We start from the raw sequence: 24,020 nt of genomic DNA, 5'->3' as shown, positions 1-24,020 counted from the left end.
CTTAATTAATCATTTGCTAATGAGTTTTCTCGTTTCACATGCGCTGAAAATGTCGCTCCAAACAATTAAATCGAACAGAGCCTTAGAGGTTTTGGTGCTTCTAGTATTATAGGCTCTCTGTTAAGAAAATATTTTAAGTAAAAGACTAGATTTTATTTTATACTATTGTCGACGGGGGATACTCGTAGACCGGATATAGAGGGTACTGGGGTACGCCGGTACGAGGATCTACGTAATACGACATCAAGCAGACAGAAAACAAAGATTATACTGGTTCAGACCCCTTGATAGGTGATAGCCCTAATCCAGTTGATATGGGATTATATGATGGAAACCACAGATTACAGAGGAAAAAGCGGAACTCGATGATACCGACGAGGTCATAATCGAACAGGTTCGATTAGATCCCCCGGCGACTTGACTCCTGTAGGTTTCAACTCCATAGGATGTGGTGGATGTATTGGCTACGAGATTCGATGCCTTAGGTCCTCCCGGGGGGTCCCTTTTATATCGCAGGTCAACTGGTCTCCAAGTAGGACTCAGAGACATCGGACCCGGCACGATACAATGACGACCCAGTTCTGTCCGAGTAGGACTCCTTCCATCTGTGAACTCCATGATGAATTTCCTTAACGTATGCTGAAAACGTCCGTATACGCGCAAGTATACCATATAGATATGTGACGTATATCAAAGGGTAGATGCTATACCTTACCCGTAACCTGACAACTATATCTTTATCTTTACATGTTACTCTATAAAATTGAAGATGATTCTATACTCACAGTTTCTTTAATCTGTCGCCTTCAAATCCGACTGGGGAATGCATAGCACGATTTGCCGTGCGCGTCGTCCGTCGTTGTTATCGCGGAAAAAAAAGAAACAGAATGGTATCCAGAAATCCAGATCCCACCTCTCTCCCACCCCAAAATTTTCATCGTTGTTCCTTGGACCCACACAATTTGTCCTTGTGCAAGATGAATCGCTCCTTCCAGGTAGGGCTGTCAACGAGCCGAGCTCAAGCGAGTTTGGCTATGTAGGCTTGAGCTTGACATGAACTCGAGCCGAGCCTGGATACTGATCGAGCTTAGGAGTGAGCTCGAGCGAGCTTCGAGCCTACTCGAGTTTGACAACTTGACTTGGTGGAACTTCAAAGAACTTACTCTTCCATAAGAAATATTAATGCAAATTATCAGTAGTCAAAATTAATGGGTGCTACTTGTCTTGAATGAAGCCTATGCAGCTTTTCTCATGAATTTATGGCTTTGAAACGTTGCAATTAACAAAAGCTAGCTACTACATCTAATAGGAATAGTAGTACTATTACTAGCAGCCGGATAATTGCTTTATTGAGAAGCATTGATGAGGTCTTAAGACTTAAGCAGATCAAGCACGATGACAAGTATACATTGATCCATCAAGAATATCTTCCTAAATGCAATGCATCTTATACTAATCAAGCCTTGCCGAGCTATTCGAGTTCGAACTTGCTAGGCTTGCGAGCCTCAGCCTAGGCTTGAGCTTGGCTTATTTAGTATTCGAGCCGAGCTCGAATCAAGCCTGTAACTAATCAAGCTCGAGCAGCTTGCGAGCTCCAAGCTTTTTAGACAGCCCTACTTCCAGGGTGCAATTTTCTTCTCCCCTTCCGCCCTTCGCATATGCTGGCGTTTTCGCCCGGATCATCTCCTCGGTTCCCTACTCCTAGGACAATGAGGACGAGGAAACCATCCAGTGGATTTGTCTATAATTGGATAATAACGAGAAAAAGCTAATTGCGGTCGAGCGGTCGAGCAGTTGGTTCCTAAGTTTTGGGGCAAGTGCGGTCGATCAACTTCGTCAATCGCCCATGCATGTACGGGTTTGAGACTAGTATTTCATTGTTGAGTAATGCTATAAATACTTAAAAAAAATATAAAGTTTTTACCAACAAAAACTTATGCTTTCTGAGCCCGCAAAAAAATTTATATAAAAGTTTAAATTGAATAAATTCATTTGCTATATTATAGGCCCCATCGTTTGGCTTTTCCTCTAATAAGCCAATTAGGGAATAAAAATAAATTTGTAGGTAAAACTTTTATATATGTTTTATTTGTGACTTAAAAACCAATGCTGAAAAAGAAACTACATTAAAAATATCTCAAAAGCAATCTTAAAATTAAGTTTAAAAATTTAAATTTTAACTTTTTCTTTGACTGATTAGACCATACGATGGGAGCCTATAATGCTTAGTACTTATAATTAATTATGAGTTAATAATGATCCATTTCATTACACTTGCGGCTGTTCGGTCAGCCAAGTCAAGATACAATCATAGTGTACTATATTGTTTTTTAGAAAATAGCTTGGGGTAGAGAGAAAGTAGGAGAATGGACATTAGCACATGCTTGGCACGACTCCAGCTCCAACTCCATAAATCCCTAGAGGTGGAGTCCGGCCAAACAATTTCAGCTCCATCTAAAATAAGAGTGAAATTGGATAGAGTGCTCTCACAAAATGAACTAGAGAGGTGGAGCTAGGTTTAGGTAGCTCCACAACTCCACTTTAAACTTAACTCCTATAGTTAAATTTAGAAATTAGAGCTCTATCAAACGGGGCTTCAGTTTAAATTCGTAGATAGATTTTTAAAAATGAAAAAAATGAGAAGGCGTAAGATAGGTGGATGTGATTTTCCGATAGCGATCGTGTACAGTATACTGGTACTCTTAAAAGGAGGTTCAAATTAAAGATTGCGTTAGAAAATTCCAAAATAATCTTTTATAGGTTAGTACTCCCTATGTCCTGGAATAATTAATCTACTACTACCTTCGTCCCAAATTAGATGTTGTTTTAACTTTTTGCTTGCAACGTTTGATCATTCGTCTTATTTAAAAAATTAGTGCAAATATAAAAAAGATAAGTCATACTTAAAATACTTTTGATAATAAAGCAAGTCACAAACAAAAAAAATAATTCCGTAATTTTTTTAAATAAGATGAATGGTCAAACTTTACAAACAAAAACTCAAAATGACGATTATTTTGGGACGGAGGGAGTACAAGATATGATATATTCTAGTAATAATCCTTCCATTCCATAATATAAGGCACTACTAAGTTTTCACATGTTTCATATTTAATTAGCACTTCCTCTCTACTAAATTATTATTATTTTACATCCTCCGTCCTCAAGATTTCTAATTCTGGGTGAATGCATTATATTTATTAGGGTAATCCAAACTAGGAGGTAATAATAACAATTATTTCTTAGCCTTTGGGTTAAGGGTGGTCGTGTCTTATATTTTGAAATAGAGAGAGTCAATAGCTGGTGGAGTGACAGTAGTGGCACAAGAGTGTTTACAAATTTGAGCCAGTGCCTAGATGGAAAGAGCTAAATCGGAGTGGCAGATAAGGAAACAGGACAATTTCAAGTGACATATAAGAAATTATCTCTACATATCTTGTACTAGATTAACTAATTCTGTGATGGAGGTAATACTAAGTTACATAACCAATACACAACTATAATTGATTTTTTATCTCACGCCTCGTCTCTAACCTCTACCTTAGAGCAAGTTTAATGGTAAACCTAACTACTAGCTATATAGTAGGCTAGCTATAAGGAAGGTTAGTTTTATCAACATTTCACATTTTTCCTTATCTCTCTCCCTTCACATATGATTGTAGCTGGTTTATAGTTTACTATTATTATAATTGCTCTAACAAACCTTTTGATAACATTCCTCCTCTTTCTCTGAGTAGAGCCAATTGCTAACTATATCTATTGCCCTTTCATCTATAGCCAAATCTAATAGCTAGTCATAGTCATAGCCAATTGTTAACTATATTTAGGCTCTGTTTAGATCCCACCTTAAAATTTTTTACCCTGTCACATCGAATGTGTGAACATATGCATGAAGTATTAATTAAATATAGGTTAAAAAAATAACTAATTGCACATATTACGACTAATTTGAGAGACGAATCTTTTAAGCCTAATTGCTCCATGATTTGACAATATGATGCTACAGTAAACATTTGCTAATAACGGATTAAGTAAGCTTAATAAATTCATGTTTACTGACGGATTCTGTAATTAGTTTTTTTATTAGTGCCCGAACACTCTATAAAATATCCGATATAACACGCTGAAACTTTACACCACTAATCTAAACACGCCCCCCCCCCCCCCCCCCCCTCCTGTGCCCTTTCATTGTAGCCAAATCTAATAGACTAGTCATAGTCAGTCATAGAATAGTATCTATACAATTCCTATAGCCCACTTACGTGAAAACACACAAGTTTGTTTTTTCATGCCAACTAATAAATTTCAAAAAATATAGAAAAAATTATACAGTTATTTCCACTAATATTACATTGTGTGTACAGTTTTACCCTCAAATTTATTATATTTTAGCCATAAAAATTATGACAGTTTTAGAAGTATAAATCTATCGTAATTTTGCTCTTTTTTCTGTCTTTACACGTGAATTTTATGCATTTGCAAAAAAAAAAAGCACCATTTAACCCACACACAAAAAAGGGAAAGCTCTTTTGGTGCTCGAGTAGCCCATTAATTAACAAGTCTAGCATAATTTTTGAAATTTCTAACACAGATGGATACGTCTAAATATTACTTTCTAGTGAACACAAAAAATTAAAGGAATTAGAAATGAGCTCAACAGCCAGTCCTAACCAAAAGATGGTATAAACCATAAACAACATCCCAGAAATAACACAACAAAATTTGCTTCTCCTGTGGTTCGGGGATACCATATCCAAGGTTATTATTATTAACTTATCAGTGTCAGTGCTACATCTTCCACTACAGTCTACAGGTCCTCCTGCAAAGTTAAACGAAGCACATCCAGCTTCTGGTACAAAAGGAAAGATTAGATTATGCATGGTCCATCCCTAACAAAACTGGAGATCACTCCATGGCAAAAACTTAAATCTTCAAAGAGAGCATCAGGCCATACTGGGCTGATCCATGAAAGGCTTGTCGACTGTTGAGCACTTTGATCTTCTAAGTTACACCTAGCCCTGTCCCACCAAAGTTCCTAGTAACTGACCAGCACAAACTTGGGAGACCAGGCTACGCCGTGTTCTTACAAAATTGCAGACATCTTTCTACCTTTTGCACAAATCTTGGTCATGATATGTGCCTTTGATGAAGAGCATACTTCACAACCTCGTAGAAAGAAATGACGATTCCAACTGATGGGCCAGCTCGTGCTACACGTGGACCAACACCGGTGAACAAGCCTTTCATACCTCCAGAGCTGCCAGGTTAAAATTAAATCAGTCCAACTGAAATCGACTCCCCAAGCCAAGACCTCTCAGGGGTAAATAATGAAAATGTAAGACAAGAAATTACACCTACATTTTAGAAGATAAAACTAAAATGGAGAGCAACCACTAAACTTGATCAAACCCACCTTTCTTTTGCAACAAGCAAAACATGTTTTCTAGAACAAATTAGGGCATTAGCCAAACCAGCTAAAACAAACATAATTTGGGTGGGCCACAGCTGGTTCAAGCACCCATTGCCATCTCACAGAGTCACAGCAATGTATTCAGTGTGAGGATTAGCTCTTCTGCTTTTATTTTCAGTAATGTATTTGTTGTACCAAAAAAAAAAGCCTTTCGTTTTCCAGTGTAGTTCTATGTTAGTTTTCCTATGGATGCAACAGTCAAAGTTTCAGTGATCTCTTCGTTTCAAAAAAATAAAATCAGGATCTCATTAATCGTCCAATTGTTATTCTCTATCAACAGCCATTTCTAAGAAGAAAGCCATTGATTGCTCTCGCTAGGCATGTTGCTAACTCTTTGACCAGTTCAGATAACCTGCATTCTCTTCAAACAAGGTGACCCAGGCAGAAATGTCTGCTAAAACGTAGTTTTACGTATAGGCTCAATACATTGACTTGTAAGTAGATCAAGTTTGAAAATATATACCACTATAGCACCACTAGAAAACAATTTTCATTTGGCTGGAATGAAATGCCTTTTCATAGCATGTGGAAGACATACCTCCAAATATCAGCTAATGTTTGCCTTGTGGTCATTCTCATTGCCTTTTGCGTATCCTTCTGAAAAATGATATAATTAATGCGAAGTATAAACAGAAAAGAAACAAACAAGATGTACACAATGGCAAGAAAATTAAATAAATAGTGCACCATGGGGCATGTGATTGGGATGTTAAAACAGAAACAATATTCTTTTGAATATTTATTGCAGAAAAAAACGAAGGAAGTGGGAAAGAATGTGCAGACCTCTATTTGTCTCCTTGTCTTAGCAACATCTAGAGGGCATGTAGCACCAGCAGCAAGACTACCTGCTACAAAGCCAGCTGCAAAGTTTGCACCCAGCACACTAGCTGCATCACCTTCTTCTCCGACGATACCAAGCAGCTTTCTTCGAATCTGCATACAATGATAGTAAGTTAAGATACCATTAATTTTAAAATGAATTTAGCAAATGATACTGGCATGCACATTAGCAAACAAAAACATAACTACTAAGTGACAGAACAGGGATTTACCGGCTCCAGTGTTGACCAGCATATAGCAGAGAAAGGAACATCCCGAGCAAGTTGTGCACCCACACCCGTCCAAAGAGCACGATAATTTTGTGCTGTTTCAGTATAAATGCATTAATAGTAGGATTCATTTCCTTAATAGACTGTTTCATTTGTTAGAACAGAGATATAGATACTTGAAATTGACAAATCCTACTATGAATATCAAGGTTGCAATAAACATGAACAAGAATAATCCATTATGTATTGAAATGAACAAACTAACCATTCTGAGTTGAGCTTGCAAGTGGTGAAACAACGCCAAGCAATGTTTTCCACATTCCAGGAGGCTTTACTCCAGGACGAAATTCTTTATATGCCTGTGAACATAGAATAGTGATTGTTAGGTGCTTTTAAGTGAGAAAGAAATTATTACATTTGTCAAATTGTATGCCCAAAAATAAAAATTATAGACATAATTGGTTTCACAGAAACACAAATACTAATAACCAGAAACTTCCAATGGAGATATACCTGCATCCGTGTCCTTGCCAACTCAATTGGGGAACAAGCAATGCAAGCCAAAGAACGGGCGACTGATCCTGCTACTAATGGGGCATATGGTGTCAAACCAGGAGCATTACTTTGTGTAAAATCTTCAATCCAGTTGCGAAATAGGTCATAGCAAGGCAAATATATTCCAACCTGTTTATGGTCAAACTCATTAGTAAAAGACAAGATTCAGTTCAAACATTAAAGGGTCACATGACAGGCAAAAATTAGGGTGTGAAAAAGAAAACATGAAGAAATAACATCAGATTCATGTGCAGACTGGAGTATTAGGTCATATATCTAATTTTAGCAGGTTGATATGTCTAAAGATTAAGGCCCAACTCAGAAATGGCATGGTATACCTTATTCAGGGGAAAAAGATGGTCATATAAGCTAGTGGCTTGAGTTTTTTAGGTAGATTAATATAAGACAACAAACCTAAGCAGAAATATATGGAACGCACTATACTAGTAAAGTCCAAATGACATAGAGAAGTGCAGGCAATGCCTATTTCACATAGTATTTGCCACAAAGACCAGAACTAATCAACAGATGCTAGTCACATGTAAAAATACATCATAGAACATTTGTCAAATACAACATAAACAAAAATGGAATACATTGAGAAAAAAAACTCACAGTTGGTACTGCTAACGCCAAGCCTGCATTTGTACCTCTCCATAATCTACCAAATCCTTCCTGTAACAACCAATTAACCAAAAGTGTTAAATTCTCTGTGCTCTAGAAATCGATACTTGCATAAAACTATAAAAAGGAATTAAAGTCACATTACCTGTCTAACAACTTTCAAGAATACATCAAGTGTTCCCTTGTACTGAAAGCAGTCAGGTGGGCAAATAGGCTCACTTCCCAAAATGACACCACGTGTGCATGACGGCGAACATCTGAAATCAGATAATATCTGGAAAGCATTGCAAGACATAAGCAGTATTCTTCAAATAAGCTCAAGAGTTAAGACCAATAAGATCTTCTACAATTAGCATAAAAGCAATGAGATTGTTGATCAGCAAAAACAGATCAAAACAAGAATAGGCATATGATAAAATAAAACAAAGTGACAAACAAACATGAGAATTGTGGATCTGGAAAATGGTGTTCCAACAAATCTTACATAAATACTTTCTCCATAGGTAAATATAGCAGACACAAAAGCAATCTTGCTTTGAGAGGCATAATATAAGCAGGAAAATACTTCATATGCCAACATCAAACAAAACAGCAAGTAGCACTACAGAAATGAAGATAGCATGTACGAAAAGAAGATCAACATAGGTGATCAGAACAATTAATCTTTGCCATAGCTGATACCATTCATCAACATTATTTGCCTAAAGCTTTAAACAAAATGGTGTTGACCACAGTAGTGTGTGGCCAAGTTTAGTACTGAAACACAGTTCTTAAACATGCTAAAATAATCACAACTTCCTCACCAACATACAGTGCAGGTGACTAATTGAGTACCCAAGCATCCTCTAGCATAACGATGTTACGAATGTAATTAACATCATGCACCCTATACCCCACGTTGCACAGGCACCCATGAGCTATAGAGGACTCATCTTCAAATGGTTATTGAATGACAGAAAAAAAAGAAATCAAACTCGTGGACTGATTCGGGCTAGAGAAGAGATTGCCCGTCACAGAAATCAAGCAATATGACTACTTGCTCCTCTAGAGGACGATGCAAATCAACAAAACAAGGTACTAAACCATATATAATTCTGGGTATTCTGGGTCAACAAGCAGATTAGCATGCCCCTGCATTCAACTAATGAACCTCAACATTCAGCTTGGGTAATATTAATAATTAGATGACAAAACAAACAGAAACACTAACTGCATTCCACACAGTATCACCCTGGTCAACTGTAGAAGCACACAACAAACATCATGTACTAGCCTGAAATCACGAAAACCCAAAAAGCAAGAATCCCCCACACCACATGAAATCGGAGGATAACTACAACTAAATTGCAAACCACCCACACGGCACCCGCATCGAGATCATCAGATTCGTTACCGCGTCCGGGCCGAGCGACGCCATCTGCGACGGCTGGTAGTAGGGCACCCCCGCCGCCTGCGCCTGCAATCTCGTCTGCAGCAAACGAAAAAAAAAAAACACAAAAAAACTTTCAGCCACCAATCACACAAGTGCACGCGGCGGAAGCGAAAGCCCCCCGACCCCGACCTTGGCGACGTCGAGAGGGTTGACGATGATGGCGGAGACGAACGCGGCGCCGGCGGCGGAGAGCGCGCGCTCGGCCATCCCGAGCTCCTGGTCGGCGGCCGCCCCCGCAACCCCAGCCTGCTGATGCGGCCCCGAGTATCCGGGCTGTGAGGAGGAGGAGGAGGAGGCCCCCGAGCCGGGTATGCCGCCGCCTCCGCCGGCGCTGGAGAGATCGACGCGGGCGGCGGCGGCGGTCATCCAGGCGGGGAGGCCCCCGCCCCCTCTGGAACAGCCCACCATGGCTGCGGCGGCGGTGGCGGAACCCTAGCCGGCTCGATCGGGGGACGTGGCGCTTTGCGAGCGGCGGCGGCGGCGGCTGCGCCTCCCTCTCTCTCTCTAGAAGGAGAGGAGAGGAGAGGGAGACTCCTCGAAGAGAGGAGAGAGAGGGAGAGGTGGAGGAGAGAGAAAGGGTGTCTCTTTTCTAGAGAGATGTCCTATGGGGGTGACCAACTAGGTTTTCCAAGGGGGAATACACTCCTTTTCTAGCTACCACACGAGTTAAAAGTTAGACTTACCAACCTCCTTAATTAATTAATTAATTTATGTTATATATACTCCCTCCAAAATAAAATTAGTTATTGATTTGGACGAGAGTGATGACAATCCTTTAAAACATTGACTATGATGATTAACTTCTATAATACTTTCTATACATTGTACTTGTTTTTGTTTGCTACCGTATGAAAATATTGATGAGACTGAAATTTAGGATGAAGATTTACGTACGGGCATGTAAAAGAGAAAGTTATTGGTGTAGGATTATTTGAGTTTTGATGGTTTTAAACTTGAAAAATAGATTTATCTAATATTTTAAATTAACTTCTGTATAAAAAATCGCACAAGACATGATGTTTAGCAATATGAAAAACATGCTAACAGAAAATAAAATAGAATTTGCATCTTAATCAGAAAAAATAGAGCCTTGGTAATACTTTCTTTTTGGGTAAATTATTTATGCTAGCATATTTAGGTAGCAAAGTTACTATTTAAAGTGCCAATAATTTGGTAGGGCATATTTAGCTTCAAACCAAAATGGACCATATAAATTAATCTTAAATATTATTTCAATAAAATTATATATTTATTGATTATTTTATTACAATAAGTAGAAAGTTATATTTTAGACCGTGTCTCTCTCTAGTACGACAATAATTATTAACTTCGGAGGATACGTCTAATTTAGAACATGTAATAGGGAAGATTTATATGTTTATACCATAAATAGCAATTGAAATGGGTCTTACTCGTGACGTTATCGATGGGAGTACGAATTCTAATACAAATATAATTGATCGTTAATATATGTGTGGCTGCAAATTGATCGAGCACTACGAAAAATATATAATTGACAGCATGAAGAAATGATACTTTGAAATTGAAGAAACAAGATGCACTCTTTTGCAGTCTTAAAAAATTATGCCATAGAATATTACACTTCCCTCCCACTTGTACACAATTCATGCATCATTATTAAAAAGAAATTGTGAAATGCATAACTTGACACGCATCTCAATTATTTATGCATTGAGCTTGGTATTTTAAGTAGGAGCAATTTCCTACAATCATGCATAAATGTGAATAAATGCAATCGCTCTAGAAAAAAAAAACTTCACATAATTTATTCCTCGTTTTTCAGTCCATACTGAATTAGTTTATGTTTGTAACTAATTTTATGCGCATTTAAAACGGAGCGACTCATTAGCACATTATTAATTAAGTATTAGTTTTTTTTAAAAAATAGATTAATGTGATTTTCTAAAACAACTATCGTATAGAAAATTTTTATAAAAAATACATTGTTTAAAAAACGTGCGCGCGAAAAACGAGACATGTGAGTTGGAAAAGATGGAAAAGGAACACAGCCGCTTAGCTTTCCCAAGCATACCGTGGATGCACACTCCTCAACTGTACACTTTTATTAATTATTATCAACTTAATTAACCATTTTATTAATACCCATATACAAATTCCTCATGTTATAAAAACGGACAACCGGTTGTTGGAGGCATATTAAAATGATTAGAAAAAACATAGACCTTTGAGGTCTCACACACATAAATTTGAAAAAGAAAAGAGGAAATTCAAATGGGGAGCAGGGAGCTTTCTTGGCCAGCAAACCACAAGAAAATCAGCGTGCTTGCCAAAATCTATTCATAGCGTGGCGTCACTGCAGCTGTCAGCCTCAGGAAAACACTGGGTCAATAAAAAACCACGACTTTTTTATACTGTTCTTCCTAAAAAAAACTATTATTTGGTTCGAAGTTCTGTGGTCATTCCCTCTTCCTGTTTGTTAGATGTGCTTCACAAATAAAAGTTTGCCCAGAGGGATAAAGTCAAATTCTGAAATTTTGTCACCATAAATTTATCATATGCGTTATTTTTCTTTTGTTCATGGTAAATAAGTGAAGTGCTACTAAAATTATTTCTTTGTTCGATATGTGCAGAATTGTGGTGATAGACTGTTTCTATTGCTGATTGGGCTTCCACGGCTTCATCGGAGCTAATTATATACCAAAACAGGTTATGAGCAACTTCAAAAATAATTTATAGACAAAAAATTATATTATGTTTTTTAGCGACTAAAAGTCAATTAAAAAATTAAAATAACTCGAAAACTGTTTAAAAATTCAAATTTGGTAACAATTAAATTCTTTGTATGGCAAACGATGAGATAAGCTGTTTGTTTTGATTTATTTTTTTCCCATGACAAGGCAACGACAAATAACAATTTCAGGGTTAATAACAGATAATAATTTCAGGGTTTACTTGTAACGGTCTTAAAGCCAAAGATGGCAATGGAAACAACAACAAAAACCTTGAATTTAATCGTTCTTATTTGAAAGCCCTACGATTCAAAATTGGTTTTGGCTTTGCGATTGACAAGTCAAAAGCTCAAATAAGCAGGCCATTATGTACTACTATCAAAATTCATAATCATCATCAGTACATGGGAACAAATGACAGATAAGACTTGAGATGTAATCTGATGGAGTAAAATAATTTCCTGATTTGCTATTAGATTTTGTCACTCCAACAATGGTGTCTATCAGTAAAAGAATGGTAAGGGTGGACATCTACAAGCGACAGGCAAAATCAAAGATACAATCTGCAGATGGAATTTAGTTAGGATCCCTGATTTTAGCAGTGTGGTCTTGCAGGAAAAAAAGTACAAGATTTTCCTTCGCAAAAAGAAGATATATATGGCTCAGTTTGAACTAGTGCTGCTTGATCAACGGGAGCCACAGAAAATGGCAGAAGAAAACAAAATCTTCAAAACGCCAGTTTTGATCTCATTGTCTGCAGATGGTATGCTTCATTCCGTATAATCTCGATCCTAACATAATTTTCACAAAATTCTTCCCCTCGAAAGTGTTGCTTGTCACAGAGCTGAACACAAAGCTCCTGCAAAGTACAATTTTGTGGATCATTAGAATTTATGTTTTATGGAAGTTCCTAGTGAAATGACTTAACAACACAAGCATTGAATTCACAAATAGTTCCCCACAAAAAAAAGCACAAATAGGTAGGGGAAAATAACCACAAACATAGACATAGACTAACCACATTTTGTTTCATCGTTCTCAAAAAATGTTTGACTTCTACATGACCTCTAGCCTCAATATTTATGCAAGATCCTTTCAGATGTTAAAGGATGGAGTATGCCTAGCATGTTTATACAATAATAATAACCATAGAAATGCACCCCAGATACAGGACCATTAACTGACAGCAGGTAATGAGGCCCAACATCACAACAACTGCTTTGCCAAGTGCACAACAAATCAAATCTTTGATAAGAACAATTCTGACTCCTGAAACTTGCATTCCATTTAGCAGTTCCATTCTTTAAGCTTGATAGTTTTGACCTAAAACAGATAAGCCGTTTACCAAAAAATAATTTGTTGGTAAAAATTTTACATTTGTGTCCTTGGCAATTCAAAAGCCAATGCTGGAAAATAAACTACAATGAACCCCCCCCCCACCCCCCACCCCCCCAAAAAAAAAATCAACTCCAAAATTATGTTTTAAAATTTCAGTAAACCTTGAGACCATTACACCACCCAACCTCTAGCCAACCCATAACTTGACATACACGTGGAATGGTCTAAAATTTAAAACCAAATAGTGATGTTAGTTCTCAAGTACAGTAAATTTATGTGCAGTGTATTGCTCATGAAAAGCACCATGGCATTCCATGCTTCAACACAGTCCAAAGGAAATTACGGTTGTCTCATAGGATTCACGCCCCTATCACCAATTTATTATTCCAGCTCCTGGTGGCACCACCATGAGTAACAAAAATTCCAAAATATATGCCGCAATATGTTCTCAATTTCTTGTTCCACCCCTGAGAAAAACCACTATAGCAAACTATCCAGTATACTGCAATGTATTCTTAGGAAACCGACTATTACCTAGATAGGTAGTGTGACAGTTTTTGCAACTATGGTGTATTTTTTAAAAAAATAGATTATGACTAAATTCGTTTTTTTTCTGTCTCTTATAAAACTTCGTGGAGATTATATAATCTGAATTTTTCTGCTCTCACGTGCACATCATGACTCACCAGGAAGCAGCAGACATGGTGCATGACCACTACATCAATATCTAACAGTGAAAAATTCAAGTATAGGTTGTTTAGTTGACTGATTAGATATAATACATTAGTTTGGAGAAACGTGCATAGCACAGATGCATAGTACACCACAATAGGGATAGTCTTTGGGGGTAGGACACTTCAAGAGATAAGAATTGGTTAATTGCTAGCTACTCTGAGTAAGCGCAAGCATTGTTAGGAGCACCTATTATCCTGCCTCAAGGTATTGATCATCTATCTCTCCCGAGTTTACTATCCTGTGTTACATTCAGTATGTAGGTAATCTGATGAACTAAGGTTATCACACGTTCATATGTTTATATCAAAAGTATCAGAAGTTTCAGTGATAAATACGTAGTCACTGTCTTGATATGGCATTTGAATAGACGCAATCATATGAGTCACTAGGATAACAATCACTTATCAACCAGAAAACAGATTCAGTAACATTGTTTTACTTCATAAGGAGGCATAATTACCTGAGGGCCAGGATGAACAACATAGTTTTGCTTCATTTACATGCTTCACAGCAAGACCAATTAACCATGATCCTACACTAACATCATCATGTGCATATGTCCGGAGAACAGACCTACATACAGAAGTGTCAAAGATACATCACCAAAAGTACTTACTGAAACTTCTCTTTGTTTCCACCTATTAGACCCTTGTTGAAAGTACAAACTACATACATTGCTTACCTGTTTATAGAGATGAATTGAGCTACAGCCTTTGAGATGACAAACATTTCACCAGAAGCATGGCGGAAGTACCTATTAGTTGATAAATTGAAATAGATAAGCCAAAATAGTAATTTTTTTAGATGTCCCAACTAGCAAATGCGCAATAAATGTTTTCCTAATGTAAATTACTTACGTTTTCCCATCACCAAATTTCCACCATTCTGGTTCATACCACTTATGAGTTCTGTTTTTGGGGAAGCTGTTAGAAAAATGTGCAAAGGAAAAATACGGCACCAATATCCCCAGAAAGAATTGCTGAAAGCACTCACGATTCAGAGAAGACCTCGCCAGATTTCATACAGCCAATGTAGACACGAGGCTTGTCCCAGTGTTCTTTGAGCATTGCACTCAAAGTGTCTGCACAAACCCAAATTGTTCAATGTTATTAACAGTTTGTGCAACATTTCAAAATTATAGCACCTATACAGCCATTGCCATCCAGCATCCTAGAACGTGTACATTGACCTTTTATTCAGGTCAGTGAGGATCACAAGATTGAGGCATGCACCACAGCTAATTGAAACCGTGCTCCAACCCCCCAAGTTCATTATCATCATGATCACATAACAACAAAATACGTTGGAACACTGTCAGCAATAACAAAAGGGCTAATAGAAACACCATATGCGGATGGCTAAAACTCCCTTTAACCAAAATTAGTTGTCACTTTTGTATTGAAGGATGCATACTGGTCAACCATTTCTAACTTCTGCCACTAGTACAATATCTCATGCACATCCATACTGTGTCAAATATTTTGAACAGAAAGAAGCACCATTGATCAAACAAAACTATACCAAATTGGATAAGTACAGCTATGATATGAAGAGATGCTACGTACCAACATTTATGTATATATCATCATTGACCTTAGCATAGAATTCAGCATCAAATGACTCTGCAGCATTAGCAAAGAAACTTTTTGTCTTTTTAGGACTCTCCTCTTCAGACTCTGTATGATCATTCTGCAATGTCATTTAATAGTAAAAAACTGAAGTAAATCAACAGGCCAAACGAGTAATCTGAAAATATGAACATGGAGTCTCATTGTTACAAGTCACAGCGCACGATTTTTTTAACATATACTAAAAAAGCATACACAATAAGCCTACCCAACTTGCTTGGGATTAAAGGCAGATGTTGTTGTACTAGAAGGCGTATATAATCAAGTATGCACACACATCGTTTATCTGGTTTTCAAGCAACATGTAATCAACATGAATAAGGTGAACAATTATGATGAAAAATATTTTATATACACATTCAATGTTGTAAATATGTACTACCACATGTTTGATTGATCAATCAGGCTTACCAAGATCATGAAATCTTTTGTACTTCTATTTTCTTCATCAATCTCCCTGTCTGAAGCATCTCCTCGGTTCACACTACATGGATAAGGAACTATCAGATATCTAGACCTCATATAGTCATTCTATTAGCAAGGAGTCCTGTGGTACCTTCTTCCAACTATGAAGCGCACTACAATGCCTTTTTCTTCTTCTAGTTTCTTCAGCATTGAACCTGTACAGAGAAGAAAATTAAAATCACCCAAAAAAACAGACATCATTTTAATGCAACAGTAAGACAGAAAAACAATGAAATGAAGCCAACTCATTTTTATTTACATCAACTGATAACCGTCAACAAAAAAAAAGGTGCCACTTTATTATGCAGCAACAGAAATACATTTTATTCTCCATGTTCATTCAGCCACCTATGAGTCCAAATTATGAACTAGAGTGCCGAACATTCTAGTGATTAATATTATAAATAGACAGCTACAAAAACCCATGCCCCATGCATTGTACTTTCTGCCCCTTATAATGGGATTATTTTCCTCCCCTTGTATACCTCTTCTCTTCTTAATGACGCGCGCCATTCTCTTGTACGTTTGAGGAAAAAACCCATGCCCCATGATAAAAAAAAAGTAGTAACTTTTAAGGACTTCGAAAGTCAATTATGACCACCAAATATCAAGGGTAAAGGTGACCGTATTAATTTATTTATAATTATAGGATATAAAAGTGCCACAGGTAGTGAGGAACGCAAGCACGAAATGGTACCTGTCGGAAGCCATGACTTCCTGACAGCATCACGGTAGTTTTTCCTCCCAAAGCTTGTCATTATTCCAATAACAATCAGTGGCCTCTTTCTAGAGTTAGTTCCATTTGTCTCATAGGTATATTTCCCCACGAAACCTTCATGCTTTGCTGCAGCCAGCTCCATCTCAAGTGAGGCCAGCCTCTTTCCTTGCTGCCTAAAACATAATGATGTTCAGATGTTCAGCAATTAGCACAGAGCATTCACTACAACTCTGAAGTCTCAAACTAAACAAGCCGCGCAAATTTAGAGCACCCGACTCAACATAGAGCCAAAAATAATTGGGGAAAAGAAAGAACAAATTTTGCAACAACATCTCAGTTTTACTATATTGTAGTCATACAGTAGAGATCAGAATTACCTGCATGCGACAACCTTCAAGGTATCATCCACCGATATCGTCGAATGGCCCTGAATTTTGCACAACAAAGAAGTTCCTGTTATTCTTTACTCTCAATTGAAGCTAGCTAGTTGTAATTGATATAGTAGAAGAGGGTAGATCTGAAGGCACCAACCTGGCCGGTTCGCCTGTCGAGCTCTTTAATCAGGTAAACCCTACTCTGCGCATCCTGCCACAGACTGAATTTCGGACAAGTCAACAGAATTTCCCTCCCAGGGACAGCAAACGTCAAAACCAAAAAAAACTACTAGTAAACAAACAAACAAAACTAATAATAATTCGCACGAGAACTAATGAATTATTATTATTAAATTAAAAAAACAAAAAGCAAACCGTAAACCTTGCCACTGCAAGATCCAAAAGGTGTGTATATGCAAATGCAAAATCCTCCATTCCTCACGAGAGCACGAACTCTCCAATGTGACAGCCCAACAATCCAGAACCATCTCCAAACGAAGGCAAATCACTCGAAGAAGAAGAAGACACATTCCCGAGAAGCGACTAATGCAGCGAGAGGAGAGGAGGGGACGGGCTCACCGGCCGGCGACGTAGAAGGAGGCCATGGTGGCGAACATGGCGAGCATCATGGCGGACATCGGCGACCTCGCCGCCGACGCCGCCCCGCGCCGCGGGCCCCCCTCCCGGATCTGCATCTCGCGGGATCTCGTCCCCCCCACCCCACCCACCCGGATCCCTCCTCCTCCTCCTAACCCGCGCGTCGCGTGGCCTCCGGGCGAGCGAGGGCTTCACGGCCTCGCCATGGACGCCTCCGGCGCCGCCGAGATCCCCGCGCTGCCTTCCAGAAGCCTCCGCCCTCCGCCACCGACTGGATTCCAGAAGATTCTAGAAGGGGTTGGCGGTGGCGGTGGAAGGGGAGAGAGAAAAGCCGGTTGGTGTCGCGTCTCGGACCGTTTCGGTGTCCGTTTTTTTTTTCCTCTCTCTCTCAAACCTGCTGTCTGCTGCTGCAGCGCCTTGGAATTTTGGAGAGAGAGAGAGCACCCTCGCTAGACTACCATGGAGGAAGAAGGTAGAGAAAAGCTTGGGTGCTACCAAGGAGAAGCATATCTAATCTTAAATAAGTAAGTTAATTAGGGTAATGATTTGTATGGTTATTGCATTAATTCGAAGGCATATTAGTATGTGTTAATATTACTTTGCATATATGCATCGGAATAAAGTTATAGATTTGGCACGTATTAACTTCAACCCTATCGTTTCGCCAATTCGTCTACAGCTGATTATAGGATGTAGTGTTTATTAGCACGATAAAAAAATTAATTTGTGGCAAAAGTTTCTATATGTGTGTTTGTAGCAACTTTAAAGGTCAATGCTAGAAATAAACTACGACGAATCAAAATCAACTTTGAAATTAAGATTTAAAATTTATATTTTGTCTGCGGCTAATAAGATGAAGAGTGAATGATGGAGTCCAAATAAAGATGTGATATGATCAACAAACGTTTGTGATATGATCAACTAACGTTTCTATATTGATCAACTAACGTTTCTATATTTGAAAATAATAACCTTTATGGTATTATGTTGCATATAAATTATGTCATTTAATATTTCACGCTAGACAAATTATGGAATAATTTTCACAAAACCTCGATTATTATGATCCAAATTGCACAAAGCCAATATATGACACATAACCATGAAGATAGTTTTAGCGTTTCATAAAACCACACCTTTCACTAATGATTCTTTGGTTCACCATTCTTATAAGTTTTGAAATAACATTCGGAATTTGCGAATTATTTGATCCACAATATATGAGTTGCATCTAACTGACTTATGTTTTTTTTAATATTATCAAGATTAGTTAAACAGTGGTTAATGATTTGGTTTTATAAAAAAAACTAGAACTGTAATGTATGGGTTTATATGACATGTAACAAAATTCCCGTAGTATTTTGCACTTTGAACTATTATACCTGCAATATTGTGAAATTTACTTTAATGATAAACACTATACCTTAAGATGGGCATGCTAAACAAAATTCATTGGCAGGGACCATGAAAAGACCACACAAGCGTAAAACAACTTCAACAACACAACTAACATATTACATATACATAGAAATTGAAAACTAATCCAAATAATTATCTTAGCATCCTAAACAGCTTTTGCATGTACCTGCAAAAGGTACGAATAGACTATATTGATGCTTGAAGATTTGTTCAAATTATTTGTAAATAATTATTGATTGGATACCAATTTCAAACATTCCACGTGCTATGTGCGTACTTTGCTAGTACATGTACACTGTGTCCTTTTTATTTCCTATAACATTGCATTATTGCTCATTGCTCTCTCTCATGGAAAAGAAAAATAAATTGAGTTTAGAAATATGGCATCGATTCATCAAATACAATATAATTGAGCTACTCCGAGATTGGGGATGGGCCATGGCATGGGCTTTGGGTTGCTTGGGAGCACAAGCTCGAGCACCCCAATGGCTACTTCCCCTTACCCGCCATCGTGTGGCACAGGCATCGACACAAGTCGACGGTAGCAGTCAGCAAGCTCACGAGTCATCCGTCCCCGGTCCCCATGAGAGGCGAACATGAGGCCATCACCTTGGTATTCTTCGGACCTCTCCACCTTTTGGTCCACCATGGAGCCGATGTCATAGAGTAGCTCGATGTAATCGGCCCCACCATGGAATTGACCGTGTCATGGCATTCAATTCAATGGAGCTCTTGAGGCTGTCACGGAGATAGTAAGGTGGCAGGGCCAATGAACGGAGATGGGGAGGAAGCCAAGGTTAGATGCGACCAGATGTGGATCCTATTGGATTTTTTTTGGCTAACTGTAATGCCACGTATGCGCATGTACACACCATATTGGATGCGTAATAAGTAATGTGCCACGTAGGACAAAACCACCTTTAGAGGCAAAATGAGCTGGATTTGTAGTTGAGGAATATGAAGTAGATTTAGGTCAAAGTTGAGGGAATCAAAATGGATATTTTCTTAATCCATCGGCTACATAGATCTAGAGTGGATCAATGGGTGGAGTGTCCATAGAAGATATCTAAATATAGTGGAAATATGGTAGTTGTCTTCTTCGTCTCTCTTCTTGGGGAAAAAAATATGATGGAAGCCCTAATTTAAATGAAATCTATTGTAAATTATAATAAAAAGTCATCTAAAAATCGCAAAAAAAAAATCTCACATTTGGATAAAATGATGGTGAATAGCCATGTAAAAAATCTTACCAAAATTCGACTTCATTTGTGAGATAAAATATGACAAATTTCAATCAAATCGATAGGACTATTTTGAAAGTACTGGAAGTGCATCTAGGCCCCTAATGATTTTGGTGATTAATTACAATGCGATTAGAGAGGACTAACATTTTTATTTAAGCAAATGTGAAGGTTGTTATGTCCTCAATGAGTTACCGTAATGCATATCCCGCCAAATATGTTGATGTGATGTGATGCGGCAAAGGAGCAAATGGTATATTGTAACTTTTCTTTTCATTTGAGTCAATAGGAATGCCGCACTATTAAGAGGGATGATGCATTGACATATGAGGAGTGATCAAAGTGCTCAAAATCAATTTTTAAAAGTGTTTCTCCTCAGTTTGATGTGTTCTGGAAATTTCCGGAGTTTTCCGAAAGTCATTTTCGAACTTTCCGAAAATGGACAGAACCAATTTTCGCTTCTGGAAATTTTCGGATATGTCCGAAAGACATTTTCGGACTTTCCGAAAATGACTGTGAAGGCAAATGTGGTTCTGTTTATTTTCGGACTTTTCCGAAATTGATTTTCAGAGTTTCTGAAAAACTTCAGCAAAGGCAAAAATCGCTTCTGTGTATTTTCGGGCTTGTCCGAAAGTGATTTTCGGACTTTTCCGAAAATATCCAGAACGATGTTTTGGTGCTGGAAATTTTCGGACTTATCCGAAAAATTTTCGGAATGTTGTAGGATCAAGGAGGCCGACTAGAGGGGGGGTGAATAGGCGGTTTTAAAACTTAATGGCACTTAAACAAAACTAACCTAAGTTGCTAGGCAAGGTGAGGTGCAAGGTTAACTAAGCAACCAAGTTAAGTTTTGCAAACCTAAGTGATATGGGCTCAAATATGTCTCTATGAATGTAAATAGCACAAATGTAAATGCAACAAATAAATGAGACAAGAGACAAGGAATTTTTCACCGAGGTTCGGAAACTCGCCGGTTTCCTAATCCCCGTTGAGGCGAGCCCAACTCCACCGCTCAACCACGAAGCCACCGCATGCCCCCTTCGTCAAGGGGTGAGCAAGGAGGGAGCCGGCCGACGGAGAGGACTACCCAAGCCTCGATCACTCGGGGTAGTTCTTCCTTCACTCCGAAGGTGGTGAACTCCAAACCACTCACAAACGGTGCCGGGCCTCCTCCACAGTCTCCTCGGAGAGGTCACCGGGCAACACCTCCACAAGCCGTCTAGGAGGCGACAACCTCCAAGAGTAACAAGTCTAGGATGCTTGCCGAGGATGATCAAGTGCCACACTAGCTATAACAATGAAGCAATGCACTTGGATTGGCTTAACTCACTCTCTAACACCTCACTAGATAAACTAAGTGCACAAGGGTGTGAGAGCTCTTGCAAGGGTTCAAGATAATGCAATGGAGTGCCAAAACCTTACCCTTGCAGCTGGGGAGTGGGTATATATACCCCAACCACCAAAACTAGCCGTTGGAACCGAAATCCCCAACTTTGTGCTCTGCCGGTCAGACCGGACTACTTTGTAACGGCTAGAAAACTAGCCGTTACAGGGCAATCATTGAGCCCACTCAACCTGGCCAGTCTGACCGCAGTGTAGTGGCCGGTCAGACCGTCCACGGCTCGGTTAGACCGCCGTCGGCTCGGTCTGACCGATTGCGGCTCTGGCGGCTCTGTATCGCCACCAAAAACCAGACCAGTGCAACAGACCAGTGGGGCCAGTCAGACCGGCCTTACCACGCCGGTCAGACCGGCTAACAGACCCGGTCAGACCGGCCTAAGGCCCACGGTCAGACCGCAGGTCACTTTTCAGCTCAACCGATCGTTAGTAAAACAACGATATCTCTTGACTCGGGTTTCGGAATTTAGCGTTCTTGGACTCTATGGAAATTTTATTCAAAGGGCCATCCAACCCATGAAAAATCCATCCAAGAAACACAACTTAAGTCAAGGATAAAGGGCTCACACTCCAAAGGATATCCACCGGACATACCCACAAGATGTCACTCACTCCTATTGGACATGCCCACTTCTCTCTTGGTTTAGGACTTGAGAAAACTCATCACACTTGGTTAGACAAGCCCACAAAATGCACCTACATGCATATGAACTAATATGGCACAAGATCATCCACAAGCTCGCTTCATAGACCCCTCTTGATAGTACGGCGCCTATCTAGCAAATCCGGTCTACACCAAACACCAAGACCGGGAAAAGACTAAGAAAACATTCTTAGCTACATTATACCTTTGCCTTGCGCCATCCATCTTGGGGTCAAGCTTGAGCCGAGATCAACACTTGTGACCATCCGGTTGAACCATGTTTATGCCGAGGTCTTGTCCATCCTTTGTCAAGACTTTATTCTCATCACAAGCTTGACTTCATTCTTGCCAACATGACGATGTCCTTGGCTTGGTGACCACTAACCCATGTTGTCATTCATTAGCCTCATCGTAGTGGGACCTATTCCTTTTCACACCTCAAAGGAGAACATTAGTCTCAACAAATCGGTTGTCATCCTTCACTTGATGACCAACCGGTTGCATATGAAAGATATGGATATGTTTGTTGAGTATTCATTAACATCACAAGTGCCATATACTCGTATGCAAGCTCAAGTGCAAAGATCCAATATAAATAATAGGTGAACAACATGGATCTAGAACATGCACAATAAATGTATAGGATTTGCTCCCCCTAAATATATGCATACAAATAAATATACAAGAGATGCAAGTGTATGCATAATTAGAGAATGACCAATGGGGGTTTATCCTATACATATAGAGAAGGCATATGTAGTAATGATGTAGACCAACATAAAACATATACCTTCATGATCTCCATGTTCTTAATGTAAATGAGACTAAATAAGATAACATTCGAGTAAACATTAGTCTCACACTTATATATCAATAACATGGAAATCATATATATGAACCTATCAAAAAGTAGGAGATAAGAAGTGGTACATATCGTTTTATCTCCATGCATTTCATCCTTGTCATGATTAAGGTCCATCACAAAAGAATGCATGTCTTCCACATCTCATTGTCGGGAAATAACCTAGTAGACAACTTATGCAAAAGAGAGGTTAATCCCATAAACATCGGTTTATCATCTATCACCAAAGTAACAATTACACAAATTGTTTAATCTAAAATCTTTCAATCTTTTCTCTCTTTGGTGATGGATAATAACCCGATATAAACAATATAGAGAGATAAGATGAAAAATGATTTTAAATCAGGATAGAAATCTTATAATAAACAAAATATAGAATAAGCTCCCCCTCAAGATATGCATACATATGGATATGAAGGAACGCATATGCACATAATCAATAAAGATCAAATAGGAAGCTCACACTATATTTTGGATCCACAAGAGAGACCAAGTTAGAATATGTGAAGTTTAATACATACCTCTCATCATTTTTACTTTCATATCCAAATAAGACTAGTCAAAGAAAGGCTCATAAAAACGTTAGTCTCATATAATTAGATTTGTAATTAATCACCGAAACCAAATTAAGGCACTTGAACTTACAAATGTCCGAAAAATCTTTCGTTGACTTTGCTGTTGGTGCTGAGCTGGAATTTTCGGACTTGTCTGAAAATCTTTCGGAATATCCGAAAATCTCAATTATTGTGCATAACGGGCAG

The 24,020-nt window shown here is 38.6% G+C and overlaps 2 protein-coding genes across 2 annotated transcripts; both read right to left on the bottom strand.

Annotated features, from left to right (window-relative positions):
* Window positions 1-4,737: 4,737 nt before the first annotated feature.
* Window positions 4,738-9,715, bottom strand: LOC127782810 (mitochondrial carrier protein MTM1-like). Its single transcript, XM_052310075.1, has 10 exons — window positions 9,260-9,715; window positions 9,092-9,166; window positions 7,844-7,972; window positions 7,690-7,749; window positions 7,033-7,203; window positions 6,785-6,878; window positions 6,523-6,614; window positions 6,254-6,403; window positions 6,009-6,067; window positions 4,738-5,257 (listed from the first exon to the last, which is right to left on the bottom strand). Exons 1-10 carry the CDS (start codon window positions 9,536-9,538, stop codon window positions 5,128-5,130), a joined length of 1,239 nt encoding a protein of 412 aa, XP_052166035.1. The 5' UTR covers window positions 9,539-9,715; the 3' UTR covers window positions 4,738-5,127.
* A 2,496-nt stretch (window positions 9,716-12,211) lies between these two features.
* LOC127783244 (hydroxyproline O-galactosyltransferase HPGT1) lies at window positions 12,212-18,175 on the bottom strand. Its single transcript, XM_052310484.1, has 12 exons — window positions 17,679-18,175; window positions 17,257-17,320; window positions 17,103-17,152; window positions 16,705-16,898; window positions 16,099-16,162; window positions 15,954-16,026; window positions 15,480-15,603; window positions 14,908-14,995; window positions 14,772-14,822; window positions 14,597-14,668; window positions 14,375-14,487; window positions 12,212-12,700 (listed from the first exon to the last, which is right to left on the bottom strand). Exons 1-12 carry the CDS (start codon window positions 17,792-17,794, stop codon window positions 12,678-12,680), a joined length of 1,032 nt encoding a protein of 343 aa, XP_052166444.1. The 5' UTR covers window positions 17,795-18,175; the 3' UTR covers window positions 12,212-12,677.
* Window positions 18,176-24,020: the final 5,845 nt, after the last annotated feature.

This window comes from Oryza glaberrima, chromosome 8, assembly GCF_000147395.1.
Source record: "Oryza glaberrima chromosome 8, OglaRS2, whole genome shotgun sequence".
NCBI lineage: Eukaryota > Viridiplantae > Streptophyta > Magnoliopsida > Poales > Poaceae > Oryza > Oryza glaberrima.
The sequence above is the reverse complement of the archived record's forward strand: the minus strand, read 5'-3'. Positions and strand labels throughout refer to the sequence as shown.